This window comes from Spermophilus citellus, assembly GCF_964194105.1.
Source record: "Spermophilus citellus genome assembly, chromosome: 9".
NCBI classification, from domain to species: domain Eukaryota; kingdom Metazoa; phylum Chordata; class Mammalia; order Rodentia; family Sciuridae; genus Spermophilus; species Spermophilus citellus.
In genome coordinates, this window is record NC_138191.1 from 91,655,554 (window position 1) to 91,673,542 (window position 17,989).

The 17,989-nt window shown below is 37.3% G+C and overlaps 2 protein-coding genes across 3 annotated transcripts in view; one reads left to right on the forward strand and one right to left on the reverse strand.

Moving 5' to 3' along the window:
• Positions 1–1,126, forward strand: part of LOC308655928 (cytochrome P450 2J2-like) — a 46,988-nt gene extending 45,862 nt beyond the window's left edge. For both annotated transcript variants that reach the window (XM_081306375.1, XM_081306376.1), the window contains one exon: positions 905–1,126. In XM_081306375.1, coding sequence (XP_081162501.1) covers positions 905–1,083 — 179 coding nt within the window. In that variant the 3' untranslated portion in view covers positions 1,084–1,126. The remainder of the gene's footprint in view (positions 1–904) is intronic.
• A 15,498-nt stretch (positions 1,127–16,624) lies between these two features.
• HOOK1 (hook microtubule tethering protein 1) overlaps positions 16,625–17,989 on the reverse strand; it is a 55,245-nt gene continuing 53,880 nt past the window's right edge. Inside the window, exon 22 of the mRNA XM_081307845.1 lies at positions 16,625–16,909. Coding sequence (XP_081163971.1) covers positions 16,739–16,909 — 171 coding nt within the window. The 3' untranslated portion in view covers positions 16,625–16,738. The remainder of the gene's footprint in view (positions 16,910–17,989) is intronic.

Sequence of the window (17,989 nt, forward strand, 5' to 3'; positions counted from 1 at the left end):
TACAGGCCACCAGAGTGGAACCTAGAAGTCCCCAGTTGTCAGTCCTTCCCTTTCCTTGGCTGTCTTTCTTTCCCCCTCCCCTGGGGATTAAAGTTGCTTACACCTAGGCTGGGTTGAGATGGTCTTGTCGGCATGGCCTCCATCTTATTGACTGGCTTGCTTTCTTTCCAAATCTTTTTCCTCGTGTCAACAGCTCACCCTTGAGTGAGTGGCAACTACATGAACCTGGGTACAGTTACCCATACTCTGTGTTACCCTGGGGTATGGCTTTACCATGCATCTTTATTCACAGACAAAAATTCAAGAGGCAGAATGATAAGGAGAACAGATTTTTTTCAGGTTTAAGGAACCTGGTAATTTTTGCTGGTTTTTTTTTTTTTTTTCTAGTTTCATTTCTCCATCTTTTGGGTGCTCAGGCGTGAGGAAAGCTTTCATTAGAGAGACGTTTATAAAAAAAGTGAAACACAAGACAGTAAAATACAAAGGCAGATTTAGTGATCCAGAGAACCTATCAGTTTCAGCTCCTTGGAAGTGTTTCCTCAGTAGTTTTTATTCTCATTCTGAGGAAATTCAGAAGCTAAAGGAATTTGGAGCTTTAATTTCAAAAGGCAATCTGTTTCAAATGCTGCAGAAAAGCAAGTTATCAGGATGCTGCCCTTCATTTCAGAGGAAGTCAGTTTCAGTTCACCTTTACCCCAGAACTGCCTGACACTGATCCACTCTCCCCAAAGCAAATGTGGTCCTAGAATCTGCATTATGTTCTTTGGTGAACCCAGAGCATGGTCAGACTTAAATAAGGTGCTGGGCATAAAGCCCAGGTCTGGTCAGGAGGGAGAGGCAAGTAGCCCCTGTTTGGAACCATGTCAGCTGAGAAGATAACTCCTCTTCTGTATTTGTCTTTCAGGAAAACGCGGATGCCTTGGAGAACAGTTGGCTAAGACTGAGCTATTTATTTTTTTCACTTTCCTTTTACAAAAATTTACCTTCAAGCCCCCAGACAATGAGAAGTTGAGCCTGGAGTTCAGAATGGGCCTCACTGTCTCCCCTGTCAGCCACCACATCTGCGCTATCCCTAGGGGATGATGCTGTTGGCAAAGGAAAAGGAAAGACAGGGGGAAAAGAAAAACTGCAGGTGCTTTGGAGCTGCTGGTGCCTGCTCAGATGTTTGGAAACAGAATAAAGGTGATGCCAAGGAAAGAGGAAATAAGCTGGACTAAAAGGAAGCTGGATCCAAACCCTGGTTCTGCCATCTGCCCCTATAGCCCTGGAAAAATCACTGGTGTGTTCATTGATTTACCTTCTCATCCAGGAGGTGAAAAATGATTTCTCTTCAAAAAAAAATAATTCCTGTAAGAATTAAAGGAAACAATGGATTCTAAGTGATTCCTACCCCATAAAAACATATCCTAAGAATAATGACTGCAGTCGTGCCTACTTCCCGCCTCCTTCCTTGGCCATGTATCTGCTTCTAGCTGGTTGACATAGCTCAGGTTGAAGTGGTGCAAGACAGGCAATGAGATTCAAAGTGGAATCCTGGGGGCAACCATGGAGACAGACTATGAAGTCTCTCTCATTTGTGTTGGCTTTATCTGGTTTTGGCCTTAGAAAGGTCCCCTGGCTAGTGACCAAGGGATGAGTCTATTCACAGGAAGTGGAAGCAACAGTTTCTATAATTTGCACAAGGGAGCACCACCTTGGCCTTAGAAGGAGGCCTAATAGGGTGTGACCACAGTGAACCCAACCTGGAAATCAGGTTTGGAGAATAAAAGTGAAAAGAGTTTGTCTTATAGTACCTCTGTTTTGAGTCTTCCATCAGACACTGATTCCCATAATGTTTCACATTGGATTAACTGTAAGCTTTTGTTGGCTAATATTCCACCCTATAGTCTGGTAGAGCATTTTATAGCAGAATATCAGAAATGCCAGAATCCTGCCACAAAATAGAGGACCAGGGACTGTCCAAGAAGTTTTAGCCCCAACCCCAGAGCAGACCTACCAACCAGCCTGGTAACTGGACTTAACTTCTGTCCTTCCTCCTTTCCTTCCTTTCTTCCTTCCTCTCTTTCTCACTTCGTCCCTCCCTCCCTCCCTCTTTCTTTCTCCAAAGATTTCTTTTCTTAAAGTGGCTAGATCTAGGTAATTTAGTAGCTCATAACTGTCACCAGCTGTCTGTGGGTTGTATGTGAGTCACTGGGCATGGTAGCCTCATGGATAGAGACAGCTGTGAATGGCCAGTGAACATTTACTCTGGTCAGTTGCCCAGGGATAATGTAAATTTCTTTCCCACTCTGCTGGGGCCACACAGCTCCTGAGATGGGTGTTATCTGCCAAAATGTCAATCAACCTGCTGACTGCAGGACATCATGAAGCAAGACTCTGCCCTTGAAACTTCATCCCTGCCTTTGATGTATCCCCTTAAATAAACCACAAAGGTATTTTCCCTTTGTCTAGTTCCAGCACCCATGTGGACTAGATCTATCAGAGGCTTCATCTTGTGTAAATATATTTCTGAGTTTTTGTGTTTTGTTATTTGCCACTTATCTGAGATTATAGTTATAGGGTAGCTTGGATTCCCCTGAGCAGAAAGAACCCTGCAGAGAAGCTGGCCTTCGTCCCCTTTCGGGACACAAAGAAAACGGCCAGGAGATCTTGGGTTTTTTCCCACCTCATGCTTAGAATTCAGGAAAAGTCTATTCTACTGCCACCAGGAAGAAAGGAAACAGAGAGAGGGACAGAAGGGGGCAGTGTTTGGCTTGAGCTAGACTAAGACAGCTGAGAATATCTGGAAGAAATGGTTGCATTTTCAATGTGGGGAGGAGGCTTCAGTCTCTCCTGCCTGGTAAAGAAAGAATGGGAGAGAGAAGCCAGTTGCTCTTAATTCCTTTGTAAGCCCTTTTAAGGCAAATCTCTAGAAAACATGCAAGAGATAGTCCAAGACCAGTTAACTTCCTCTCATCTGGGATCTGTCTACAATTTATTTTCCCCTTTCTTCCTCTAGTTAGATCAAGTAGGAGATCCATGGGAAATTGGTCAAAATCTTTACATTTCTCAGTTTCCTTATCTATACTATAAGGGACTCTGTTGAAGTCATTTCTGTATTCTATTCCTGCCCTGTTGTACACTGTCCATGATTCTTGATGGGTAGGCATACACCAACTACTTGTGGAATAAATATAAAACTCCTGGAGACTCGTCCTGACCTAATGGATGCAGTGTGACCCAGGGCCAGTGAAGTGTCACAACAATGAGTCAGAAAAGTTGGAGAAGAAATGACTGTGACTACTAATTGAATTTTACATATGCATAAAGTGTCTTCTTTTTGCTCAAAATTTGTTGGAGACATTAAAACACTCCAGTCCTCTTCCCATCCAAGCATCACATAAGGATTTTGTTAGATGTACTCTTGTAAGTCTCCTGTTTCTCCTGTATTTGGGAAACCTCAGGACTCCTTACTCCCTTCCTTTGTACCTGGAACCTAGTGTGCAAATAATCTGATATTATCTGCTGCATTGTGGATGAGGCAACCAAAGGCAGGCCAGGGTGTGAATCTTCTCTTCACAACTCTGCTACAAAGAGATGCAAACATGGGTACAGTGAAGTATAAATGTAAAATCAGGCTGGAGGTCAAGGGACTTACAGCAGATGAGAGTCTGGTGGCAATGGACCTGGGTCAGGCATAGCAAGACTGCAAGCACCAGAGGGGAGATTTCAGCAGAGGGACTTCCCTCACTGCCCTATATGTTCAGACAGGAAACAAGGGCTGGCCAGGTGACTAAGGAGCATGGATGACTACCTGAGTAAACAAGGAACTGTGCTAGAACAGGGGACTCCAGAGCTCAAGCTTTGGTGAACTGCTGCTTGCTTTCTTTTCCTCCCTCCCTCCCTCCCTTCCTTAAGAACACTGTCAACTAGATTGGTTTAATCTTTTCTTTTAAAATTGTTTTTAGTTGTGGATGGACACAATCTTTACTTATTTATTTTTATGTGGCCCTGAGGATCAAACCCAGTGCCTCACAGTTCACTACAGAGCTACAACCCCAGCCCCCGGCTGTTCTCTTAAGCTTGCCCAAGCAATCTGAGTCAGTTTTCCCATGTGTGTGTTGTTTGTTGCTAAGCTACCAAAAGGGAAAGGTGGAGGATGCTGGGGAGCAGTGCCCAAGGACATGCAGGTTGGTCACTCAACCTCCTATTGTAACTTCGAGCAAGACATTTCAAAGTGCAAGCTATGTTCCTCTAAAATTGGTAGGTTTCCAGGCAGGCTGGCAGAGGTTCAGTGAACTCTCTCCATACCATGGGCTACCTGCCTTGTGACTCCCCACCCACATTTCACCCTCCCACCCACTGCAGTGCCACCAGGGCCCACCATGTGCAGTGCCCTTGATGTGGAAGGTATATTGTCTTCAGTTTGACATCCCTTTCCCTCTTCTGGGAATTTGCCAGTTCAGCTCCTCTTCAGGTTACAGTATCCCTCCAAACAGATCCCCGTTGGGACTTCAAGCTGTCTGCATTCTCAGATTCATATAAAATCCCACACCCATGCCACACCATGAGGGGCAGTGCAGTATTCCTTCAAGACAGCCTGTCCTTCTTGGCCATCACTGTCAGCCTTACTCAGCCTCTTGCCTACAGGAAGTTTCAAGCCTCAATGTGGCACTGATTTGTGGTACCAAGAGACTTTACAAAAACAAATAATTCCTGTAGGCTTGAAACCTCTCACCTGGGGAGGGAAAACCTAGCTTCTCCTCCATTTCATAGGAGATATGTGGAAAGTGAGGAGGACCTTCTTATCAGAGAAAACCAGAGCTGAAGAGGAGTAAAAGTGTCAAAAATATTTCATTCAAGAAAAATTAGGGGGGCTGGGGATGTGGCTCAAGCGGTGGCGCGCTCGCCTGGCGTGCATGCGGCCCGGGTTCGATCCTCAGCACCACATACAAAAACGAAGATGTTGTGTCCACCGAGAACTAAGAAAAAAATAAATAAATATTAAAATTCTCTCTCTCTCTGTCCCCCTCTCTCTCACTCTCTCTTAAAAAAAAAAAAAAAAGAAAAGAAAAATTAGGAAAAAGACCTCAGAATAGATCTGGGCTCCATTCTAAATACAGCCTGAAAGTGGGCATTTATAGTGGGAGCACGCTGAGGGGATCCCTCGATGGAAATAAGTGGAAACATCAGTTTTGACTAAACCGACTGAACAGGATTATTATTTTAAGTTGGTCACATGATCAGATGCCATTTGTATGTGTTCATATCTCAAGCGAGATTATTAAATATCTGAAAGTAAAATTCTATATGTTTGTAATGGAAGATTCTTTTTTATTGTGAATAGATTTGAACATATGACAGCATCCTTCAATATGGTTACTAAGTTAACTTTTTTTTTTCATTTGGTAAAGTTGCTTTACTTTCCCCAATACCCAAACATGCTGGCTGTGTCACCCTAAATGCAGAAAGACCAACCCTTACTTAGCATACTTCTTCTACTTGAAAGAGTAGATAAAGCTGTTTTTGAAACAAAACCTCACATTAATAGTAGTCTCAGGTCAGTTCATATATTTATTGATGATATACTATAAATCAAATAAATAGTATTGGGCCATTCCCTTTCAGAACTCATAGGTTATTACTGGTGGAAGGGGGAATGGGGGATTATAAACACACAAATCATTTGGCGTTAATGGTCTCTACATGAAAATGGATACCAAAAGAAAAAAAAAATTAAGTATATATTGTTCCACAACATTTTTCATCATTTCCATCACAGTCTAACAGTCTTGAAGCTGAGAGACATGTGTTGATGAAGTCCCCCAGGTTGACTTCTCCCCAGCTGCTTACCTCATAAGCCAGTGCAGTACATTGTGCCTTGAATTCTAGCCACAATTTTTCCAATTCCTCCTCCACCTCTTCCTCCTTTTTCTCCTTTCCCTCTTCTTTTGTTTTGAAATGTCTTATATTGCCTTAATTTTTGAAAAATTGTTCAGATATAAAACTCTATTTTAACAAGTTATTCTCCCCTCTTTTTAGCACTGTGATGATGTTTTCCCATTGTTTTCTGGTTTTTATTATCTCTGATGAAATTTCAGTAATTTATCCCTTGGTTCCTTTGTTCATTGAAGGTCTTTTGTCTTATGGTTGTTTCAAAGATTTTTAATATTAGTCCTCAGCAATTTGGTTATAATGTTTTAGTATAGTTTTCTTTACATTTTTCTTGATTGAAGTTGAGTTCCTTAAATCTGTGAGCTTATCATTTTGAGAAAATTTGGAAAAACCTTGGTCATTATTTCTTCAAATGTTGCTTTTATGGACTGACCTCCTGCCCCATATTCCTGGAATTTGAGTCATATAAATGTTAGACCCATTAATGTTGATTTCCTGGTTACTGAGGTTCTGTTATTTTTTTCAGTTTTCTCTCTGTGCTCCAGTTGGGATAGTTTCTACAGCTCAGTTTTAAAGTTCATTTTTTTTTCATCAGTGTCTCATTTTCCATTAAGCAACTCATTAATTTTTTAACATTATACATTTTTCCACTCTGGAATGAATTGATTCTCCTAAATTTATAGTTTATTTCTCAATTATTTGCATGTTTTTCTTTAAATCCTCTATACTATCCATTTAAAGTCCTTGTCTGATAATTCCATATTTCAATCATTTGTTCTGATTTTTCTTCTGATTATAGGTCACATATTCTTGCTTCTTCAAATGTCCAGTAATTATGGATTAAATATATATTTTTCATTCTTGAGTGTTTGGTTTATCTTTTGTTTGCTTTTAAAGAGTGTTGAGCTTTGTTTTGGTAGGCAGTTAGAAACACCTTTGTTTTTTTGAGTTTAAAAACTTTGTTAAAGTGGGTCTAAAGTAGCCTGCATTCTGGGACTCCTTGAGGTGACTTTTCTGGGGTCCCTACTGATCACCTGAGATGTTTAATGTGGTTTCTCCACTTTGCTCAGTGTTTAATAATTCCCACCCAGTAAAAGCTATGGCAACCATTAAGCTTATAGCTTTTTGGCAGTTAGTTATTTTGTCCCCACTAGATGCTCTTTGTCCAGCTTCTTGGAGTCTCGACCTATACCTACAGAGGTCAGCTATTCTCCTTGAAGATTTATGGAGCTCCTTCTTGGCAGAGCTTGCTCCTTTCTCTGCCTTACAAATTCTAGTCATGTCAGTCACTCCAAACTATATTTTTTTATCTAATAAAGACTACTGTGATCTGATTGTTCCCTCTCCTTCTTGTAATGGGGTCCAGTAAATGCCTCCAGGGAGAAAGTAAGAGATGGTGGAGTTCACTTCATTTGTCCTTTCTTTTGGGAATCACAGTCCTGCAGTTCCACTTTTCCAGTATCTGAAAACTCTTGTGTATTTATTTTATTGATTCTTTTGGTTCTTTTTTTTTTTTTAATAGGGTAGTTTTACTTGATCTTTTTTTATTGATTTTTTTTTAAAAATAAATGACAGTGGAATGCATTACAATTCTTATTACACATATACAGCACCATTTTTCATATCTCTGGTTGTATATAAAGTATGTTGACACCAATTCATGTCTTCATACATGTACTTTGGATGATGATGTTTTCTGGTTCTTTATAGTAGAAAAGTTAGTCCACTACTAGGATGAAATAGAAAACTTAGCATGAAATAGAAAACTCAGCACAGTGTGTTTTAACTTTTTTGAAACTTGACTAGAGGAGAATAATTTAATTCCTTGTGTCTGTACCCTTTTCAATGTGACTTAATAATTCCTCCCTTCAAGAGATAGAATCTATTTACCATTGTCTTCACTCTGGGCTGGATCACTGATCTCTTTGGACAACAGAATGTGATGAAATGAATTTTCTGAGCCTTGGACCCAAGAGAAGTTATGTGCTCCTGCTTATACTTTTGGAACTCTTAAGCAAACCTATGTTATTTTGTTGGATGCCGAGAAATTTACAGCCCAGTCATTGCTGTTACATTGCCCTAATGGACAGCTGGCCAGAGCTCTAGCTAATAAGGCTAGCTGATAAAAGCAGGTTCAAATCTATAAACTGAATAAGCATGAGAAAGTCCAGATGAATCAAGAACTTTCCAAATGAGCCAGTCTATTGCCAACCTGAGATTCATGAGTTAAATAAGTGGTTACTGGGGAAGCCAAAAGCACAGTCAACAAAAAGAAACTTGACACAGAGGATTCTATCATACTATGAAGTTTCTATACAATGAAGAAAATAACTTGAAAATACATCCTGCAGGAGAAAACATTTGCCAACTATTCATTTGAAAAGGACTAATTACCAAAATATATATGAAATTCCAATGTGAAAACTCAAGAACAATTAAAGCTGGGAAAATTATTTGAATAGACATTTCCCATAAGAAGACACAGGGAATGCAGGATCCAGCATAGAGAAAATAAAGGATGCCAAATGCACTTAGCCTCTTGGTACCTGTGTTCTCACGTGTTATGTCCTCTTCCTTCTAGTCTCCCTTCCTACTGCTCTGCCTCAAATGCTTACTGTGCATTGTCTGTCTACTTTCCTCTACAGGTCAGGGATGGAGGATAAGGTTAAATACATAGAAAAAGAACCCAAGCAACCCCTGAAGATTCTGGAGTTCAAAAAGGAAACAACAGTAACAAAAAAACCACCAAGGCCCACAGTAACAAAGAAAGCCTCCCTAGCCTCACCAGTGTTTTGTTTTGCTTTGGTCCAGGGTTTCTCTATACTGTATCATCTGTCATCTTGCTATTTCCATTGTAGATGTTAATGACATTTTTACTTGACTGAACTGAAAAATCTTTCAAGATCAGTGGTCTCATATTTATTTCTTTCTATTCTATTTGGTGAATAATATAGAGAAAGTAAAATAAGAAAAAAAAAGTGGTTTCTGTTTAGCCACTAAATTTTGAAGAGCATTATGAAATTTACAGCATTATGAAATTTACAGTATGAGTTAACTGATAAATTCCTTTAGGACAGGAAGTGTTTCTGTCATTCATTTTTGTGACTGCAGTATCAACAACCATGCCTGGAGCATGAGAGGGCTCAAAAAATAGTGAGTTAATGAACAGAATAGATACGATGATTGTGGACTACTGCTACATTAGACCTATTGCCAGAAATCAAATCTCACCACTACTCCTTTGTCCTTGTCATCTCACCTGATGATAATACTGTAATCTCTCAAGAACACAGTGGAAGAGCACAGGCTTGTTCTGACCTATTTCAGGCCCTTTTTTCCAGATGGCTTTTGGAAGAGTCACCTTTCCCATTTCCCCAGGCTGGTTTCTCAAGAGCAGGGTGATGCCCTGGATGGATATTTTGTAGTTTCTGGGTCACTCTTGTGTGTGCATCACTATGAGCTATTTATTCTGTCTTAAAAAACTAAGAACTTTTCCTTCTTTTGACACAGATTGAAAATTAAGCAAGAAGAAAGAACCAAGTAAAAAGGGTCCCTGTCCCTTTCAGGGTTTGGCACTAAACCTGTGATGAGGCCTACTATAGATATTAGGGTCAGAACAGAAGCCTCTCTTTGCCCAAATACATCAAAGGTCCAAAAATAACACTGAATTCTCATGCACATAAAACCACATTAAAAGATTCCAGGGAGTAGCACTAGAGAGTCAGTTGAACTAGAAATCAGAGCTTTGTGGCTATGCCAACTTGAATTCAAATTCAAACCTGTTTCATCACTTATTGCCTTTTTCTTGTGAATTAAACAGGTTACCTTACTTTCCTGAACTCAGTTGCAAACAAATCTACCATATAGAATTAATAACTCTAGCTATAGTAGATAATATAATCGGTCAAAATATCTTCTACCCCTTTCTGAGGTGGTTTTCCTTGTGGTATTTCTGTGAGATGATTATATATAACCACCTTGATAAATGCAGGAATAGCCATGTGATTAGCTTTAATCAATAAAATGAGAGCAAAAATTCCATGAGTCACCTTGGAGGGCTTAAGAGTCAGCTAGTAGTTTAACATGTTTCTTTCCTGTCATGAGACCAGCAACGTCCACATAAGGATCTGTCAGTCTGTGTCCTGTGTGACAAAGACATGAAGCAGAATCACAGCTTATACAAGATGGACATATGATGTAAGGAACAAATATTTTGGAGCCACTGAGATTTTGGAATTGTTCCTGCATGCTGAGGTATCTAATATACCTGTCTTGTATCTTTGTGAAGAACAAAGATAGATGGATATCGAGGTGACACAGTGTGTTTAGCAAATAGTAAATTATAATAGTAATGCTGTTGTGGTTATTCTAAACAAAGGGTCCAGCTATATTGTTAAGCCTTGGAGAACTTATTTTTCCCCTGGGCAATTTGATCTTTTTTTCACTGGGTTCACAGAACAATATAGTCATCTCCCTATTGGCTACAGGATAATTAAAAATTCTTTAGCAAGGTTGCCAGACAATAAAACACCAGAGCACTGTTACTGGTAATCTAAGTAAGTGGGGCCCTCTGGAGGGAGGGACTTCCCAGAATTTGCATCACTTTTAGTGTGAGCCTGCTCCTCAGATGAGCAGAGGATCACTTCTGTGGTGGGAAACCTGCTCTCCTCTTCAATTACATCTTTTAGTACTCTTGCTAGACTACTGAACTATTAATTTCCTGAACAAGCCAGATCTTTTATCATCTTCAGGTCTTTTTTTTTTTTTTTAAGAGAGAGTGAGAGAGGAGAGAGAGAGAGAGAGAGAGAGAGGAGAAAGAGAGAGAGAGAGAGAGAGAGAGAGAGAGAGAGAGAGAGAGAGAGAGAGAGAGAGGGAATTTTTTAATATTTATTTTTTAGTTCTCGGCGGACACAACATCTTTGTTGGTATGTGGTGCTGAGGATTGAACCCGGGTCGCACGCATGCCAGGCGAGCGCACTACCGCTTGAGCCACATCCCCAGCCCTTCAGGTCTTTATATAAGCTTTTTTTCGCCCCTGCAAGACATGTCTAATTACACCTGTTAAGAGTCTTATTCATCCTGCAAAAGCTGCTTTAATGTCGACTTACGCATTTTCCTTGTTAGTTTCCTTCTCCATTCCCTAATAATTACAAAGCTTGTATTTTCTATTTCCATGTAAACTTCCAGTGCTGTTGAGCTTTGCAGAGGAAACTATCTTATTCACAGAGGCACAGTTCTTAGTGTTTCATACATAGTAGATGCTAAATAAATGTTTGTTGAACATGCAGTGGGGAGCAAACAGCTTAGTGAGCTGAATGCTGTCAGTATACCATAGATTTCCCATCATTATGCAGCAAGCTCTCTACCTTTCAGTGCCTGTATTTCACATTCTGGAAAATAAGGACTTTAAAGATTATTAAGGTAATTTCTACTTTCAAAAATCAGACTTGTGGAGAGAACTTCTGAAATAACAAAGACTTTTAAAATTCATTCCTTGAAAAGAGTCCAGAGATCACTAGCAAAAATTGCTCATATAATTTCCAGAATTCTGAAATGGAATATTTTCAAGATTCACTAAAGTCTTGCAACAATTTGAGCATTTGTTTATAAAAATAAGAACCAACTCTCAGGAAGAACAGTTAAAGTCCTTTGAACTTGCCCTGCCCATCTCTTCTCTGCTCTGAAGTATTCCTGAAAAGCAACCAGCTTACAACTATGGCAACTGAGAATATCAACCAGAGCAGCCCCCAGAGGGAACAAAAATGGGTTTGGAACACTGGTAAGGCCCATCCTCAGAAAACTATCCCTATTTGACCTTTCTGGCAGTTCCCTGAAAAACCCCATTCTCAAGACTCACATTTGGTCTTGACTCAAAGCTCACTGTGAGAACCATCACATAGAGTATACGTTGAAATGAGTCACTGACAATTGTACAACATTGCAGTAACCCAAGGTGGTAATACCAGTTAATACTAATAAGAGTTAAGAAGGTAAAAGGGAAGTCCACTGGTGCTTCAAAAGCTAAAACATTCCTAGAAATCTAGATGGGCCTACACACACCTAGGGAGAGACCCAAGAAGACTGTCTTTCACTCCTGGCTGACTTGAGGCCCTGGATAAGTAGGAAGTCACAGTCAGAATATAGTTGCAAATGTTAAGGGTATAACCCAGCTCACACAGAACACTTTGGAAAAGACTAACTTAACAGCTCAAGGTCTTAAAGAAAACCTCTGACCAAAATCAGCAGAACACTATGCTATCAGAGAATTCCAGTGGCTGCACATGATAAAAGGAAGTTTTGCAGAATTAATCCGAGTCTTTAAACAAAAAGCACAAATAGTCACAATAACAAAACCTGGGTGTGTGTGTAGTACATACAGTCTGATTTCCACAGTTTCCACGTATCATTTAAAATGCCAATTTTCAACAACAAAAAAAATCTTTAATCATGCAAGTAAATAGGAAACTATGGCCTATGCATGGAATATGCAGTGTCTAGAAACTGTCCCTGAGGAAGCCCAGATACTGGATTTACTATACATAAGTATGTTCAAAAAACTTAAAGAGTCATATCTAAAGAATTGAAGGTAAGCATAACAATGATTTCTCATTGAATGAAAGATTATGATGAGAGTGAGCAATTTAAAAAGCAATTAACTATAAATTCTAGAATTGAAAATATAATTGAAATTTAAAATTTACTAGAGGGGATTAGTAGTGTATCTTCAAACTGGCAAGATGATTTAGTAAACATGAAGAATGTAAATCAATGAAATTATCTACTCTATGGAGCAGAATGAAGAGAGATGATGAGAAATGAGCAGAGCTTTAGAGACCTATAGGACACAGGTAAGTATATCAACAGATGCCTAAAGGGGGACATAAGAGAAAGAAGGTATATTTCAAAAATAAATGGCCTAACACCAAGAACATGGAACACCTGTGCTTTCCTAAAACTCAATTTCACAACTCGACGTATTTGTATAAATTGGAAAATGTTAGGATGCTACAAAAAAAACCCCCAACCCCCCAAAAAAAATCAGCTTAAAGACTTTGAAAAGATTAAGAGACAACTAAGCTGGAAGTTCACAGCTGACATGATTAAAATATGGTTGCAGGCATCCAAGTTCCTTTTTCCTTGTTGTTCAACTATACCTAAGATTGTTTCAGGCACATGGTATTTCAGACTGGGGACTAAGGAAAGTAGCCCATTCTTTTGGTACGCACACATCAGTACTATCCACTCCATCAGTACGATTAGCCAGAATTTAGCTAAATGGTCTCACACCCAGTTAACAAGGGATTCTAAGAAGTAAAGTTTTGAGGGGTATTTTTTCTGACCCCCTGGATATTTTCCCCATATAAAACATGGGGTTCTATTATTAAATGAAGAACTTGAAAATGAATATTAAGAGGTAAGTAGCAGTCTCTGAAATTTTATTGCCTAGAAATGTTCTGGACTACACATTATTGAAAGATGTCTCCATTTGAATGGGGAATTTGGAAATATAAAAGGACACTCAAAAAATCACTTTATACGTCTTTTCATTGACAAAATTCAAAGGAAAAAGAATGCATTTTTACCAATCTTAAACATTTTAGTCCTTTATTTAAAACAGCAACTGAATGGATTTGTGCCACTAAAAGCATCAAAACTAACAGACACAGAAGCAGAAAGTTTATTTACTTAAAACATTTCACAATTATATTATTGGACAAGACCCAATATCATTTATTTAAAATAATATTCTAAATACTTACAAAAATAAATCAAATATTGCTTCTATTTTTCAAGTGTCAAAGTCTTTGCCATAGAAAATAGAAAGGGCCTTTTAAAAACTAAACATTACATTTAAGCTACCCCTGCATACTATCTTCTTTTATGGTTTGTGCTTTATAAATTTCCAGACTATCTGCAATGTACAGGTTCACAGTAAAAACATTTGCATACAACTATATACTCACATTTTAACATAGGAATGTTTCTCATTAAATATGCACATAGAGTACTGTGGTCTAAAAGCTCCCCCACCCCAAAGAGTCAGAAATGTCACTACACAGAAACAGGTGCGGCTGTGGAAGCATTATCTAACATTTGAATTATCACACCCATTATCAAAGATGATGACATGTGGATATGGGATACTCGGTGTAATATGTCTACATAAGACATTCTTAATCTATACTAAATTATTAGCCTCATTCATTGAAAAAATAAACTTTAAATATTTCTCAATACATTAGGTTAATCTCAGGATAAACATTACTGTCATGTGTATATTAAAAAGAAAAAAGAACATTAATCTTTGAACTAATGCTCAAAATTAAAGATCATTTTCAAATTGGTCTGTAGTTTTACTTTATAATCATTGGGACATTCAGTTCTTATAACATAGATAAAAGCTGAATATCTCTTTCATAGTATATACATTCAAGCCTCCCTTACAACACAGATGTGTATAAATCATGGTTTGGAATGAAACATATATAATGCTTTACCACCCACAGGGTGTCATTCTCACTACATTAACCAGATGTGAAAAAGAATCTCACTTCTGATCAGTTCCTGAATTTCTGTATGAATAATCACAATATAGAACTTTACATTAGTCTTGTTTATAAATACTTATATATCAAACATTTTAAATTCTACCTAATTATAAAAACGCTAAATCAGGAAACTTGTTTTTTTTTTCTGTTAAGAAAAAAGTTTCTAGCCTACACCCTTATTCAGAAATTTCACAATTTATTTAGAAATTCCAAGTATAATAACTGAAAATTTATTAGCAATTGAACTGGAATATACTAGTATTTTGAGATTGATGTTTTACAATATATTCAATTAAAAGTGAGCTTGAAGAGTTTGTAAAATCTCAATTACAATCAAGTAGAAACACCAAAAGGCAGATGTTTTCATGACCAAAATATACCAAAAAGCTGTAATAATACTTAGAAAAGTTTAAATAACATGCTAAAACATTTTGAAGTCTTATTTTCTTTCACCGAAAGTCACAGGCAAGCAGACACTATAAGAATATACAAAAATGCAAACAATATAATTACACAGATAAAAAACATCAAAATCTAAGAGGTGGTCAACAGAAGTAACCTTGATAAAATAAAATATCCAGAGAGATATTCCCTAAACTCAGAGAGCCAAACACAATATAAAATTTTTGTACTTTCAGTGATCAAAAAAATTACTAAGAATTTAAAACCAGTTATTTCAATGAAAATACTGCAGATGGAACAATACTCATATTTGGAAAGAAAAGCTAAGAATAAAACCTAGACCACAGATCTATAGCCTGCCAGCCAAATCTGGCTTACTTGATGCTATAAATAAACTTACTGAACTACTGCCATGCCCATTTTGTTTACATGCTGTGTATTGCTTCTTTTACACTAGCATAGAGTACTTGAGACAGAGAACATGTAACCTATAAAATCTGAATTATTTACTAAAATATTTTAAATCTATCCCCTCACATAAAGCTTGCTAATCTCTGGTCTAGACATACTGTTGATATGTATTTGTTGTACCTGTTGAACAGCACTGGAAAGACTAATTAGTTATCACAACGTATGGTATGCAACTATTTCAAACACAAAACACAAGTTACATCACAGTTCAGTTCCTTGTAACATCTGAAATAGTTCTAACATTTATTTTTATTGTTGTAGTCTATATTTGAACTGCCCAATACAGAAGCTACTAGCCACGTTTGGTTGGAGATGTGCAGGTACAACCAAGCAACTAAACTTCTTATTTTAATTAATTTAAATTGCCACATGGCTATCATGATGAACAACAGAAATTTAACAAAACTAATATTCCAAAGTTGTGATTTTTAAAAATGCACTCCCCCCAAATAAAAAAGGAACATTTCTAAAAATAAGAGCTTTGGGCAAAAATGATCTGCATACCAAAAACTCAGCCCAAGACAAATTCCTTAATTAGTAAACAAAATCAAATTAATGCTACATTGTTTTATCACTGCTTCATCTCTTTCCAGAAGAGACAAAAACTATTATATTGTGATGTACTTTTTTTTAAAAGCAAAAGCCAGATAATTTTATGCTTTAAAGCAATAACTGTAATTTTCATTAATTACATTAAAAAGTATGTGGCCATTTTATACAAAGTATATTTTTCAGCTTGCTTTCCATCAGAAAGGCACCTGTTACAAATGTCAGTGTACTTCCCACCCTTAGCATTTCAACCAAGCTCTCCAGAAACCCTTGTTTATTAGCTGGGACATGTGAGAATGATGACTTATTTCACAATCTGCAAATTTTCCAATCAGTCATTTTTACTATGGCAAAGTCATTTCAATATTGAAGTTGTCCAAACATTTACTTTCCATGGGGTGACAAAACATACCCAATTCAATGACAGAAGAGAGAAGTAGTAAAACCTTGGGTATATCAAGTCAAACAAATCATCCTTGTATAGTTTTCCATATGCTTACCTCATGACTATTTTTACATGGACCAAAAACATTAAACAAATATAGATGCATTTTTAAATTACATATTACTGATTACATGTTATGAATTATCAAGTTACTAATACAACTGAAACATTAAACTAAAATATACAGACAATTTGAAATTATAATACTCAAAAGACAAATGTTTGAGATGTGTGCTTAAATACATCTTCCAATTATTCAAATGTGCTTTCCAGAGAGATAGCTAATTCTATACTTTATTTTCAGTGTCAGCTGATAAAATTAATGTGATGCATTTTGATTCTAAAATAGCTGATTACCAAGCATCTTAACCTTCTTTTTCAATCTGGCAGTAAGCTAAAAGGTATAAAATATTTTAAGGGCACTTCTGTTTATATTTTCTTTTGCAGTTTAATCAGATGTTGTAGCAGGAACTTTAACAGAGAGATTTCTTCGGGTGTTGGTGATGTGCCGCTGCTGTGCTAAGAATGATCGTGCAGGAGTATAGACACCAGTGTCTTTGCAAGCACTACTGCCACTCACAAGCCTGGATTCCATCCCCAGTTTCTGGAATGCTAGACTCTAAACCAAAACATATAAGATTACTAAATATATACATAGCTATATCTATCCATCCATCCATCTATGTATACATCTATCTACACAAACATAAACACACACACACACATATTTATCCTCAAAACAATCCTAGAAAGCTAAAGGTTATCTCATTTTTATAGAAGAAAATATTCAAAAGCAGATTAATCTCACATGGTAATGCTAATAAGAAACATAAAACCCAGTTTCTCTATTTTAACCCACTAAAATTGAAATCATTAAAACAGTAGCCTAAAGCCAGGCACAGTGGAGCACACCTGTAATTTCAGCAACTCAGGAGGCTGAGGCAGAATGATCACAAGTTTGAGATCAATCATAGCAACTTAGTAAGACCCTAAGCAATTTAGTGACACTCTGTTTCAAAATAAAACAACAATAAGAAAAAAACAACAACAAAACAAAACCCTCAGTATCTTAAAAGAACATACTGGATTTGGGCTTCATTACAACAATAGGAAAAGGTTCCCAAAAAAATTTTTATGTTTGGACCCACTCCAGCTTAAGCAGACATACCATACAGAAAAGCTTAGATTGGTGATTTTCTTAAAAGTATGGTCTCTGGATATATTATTATATGACAAATGATTATAGTTTGGGCTTTTTTTTTTTTTAATGAGAAGGCATTACTCTCACTAGACCTCATAGACCTCAAAACAATTTTTTGAACTTAGCATCATAAATAGCTAATACAAGAAATATAGTAGATGTTCAACAAATATAAGCTGAAAAATGAAAAAAAGAACTTCTTATTTGCCTTGTATCTATACCGACTAGTCATGGAAAGACAACTAGTGCTACACGAGGAAGCACAGCACACACATGTGGGCTATAAACAGAAATTCCCTTGTGTTAAGTGATAGATAATGATAGAAAATGGCTAAAATCTTATCTATTCTAGCTAATTAGCTCAAAGGAAGCTTATACATTATAGAATGCTACTCTTGAAAACATCTAAGGATGACAAAATTAAAGTTATGTATAATATTATTTTTTTCTTTAGTAGAATGGATAGATCATTATTGAAGAGTACTGCTTCAAGAATTT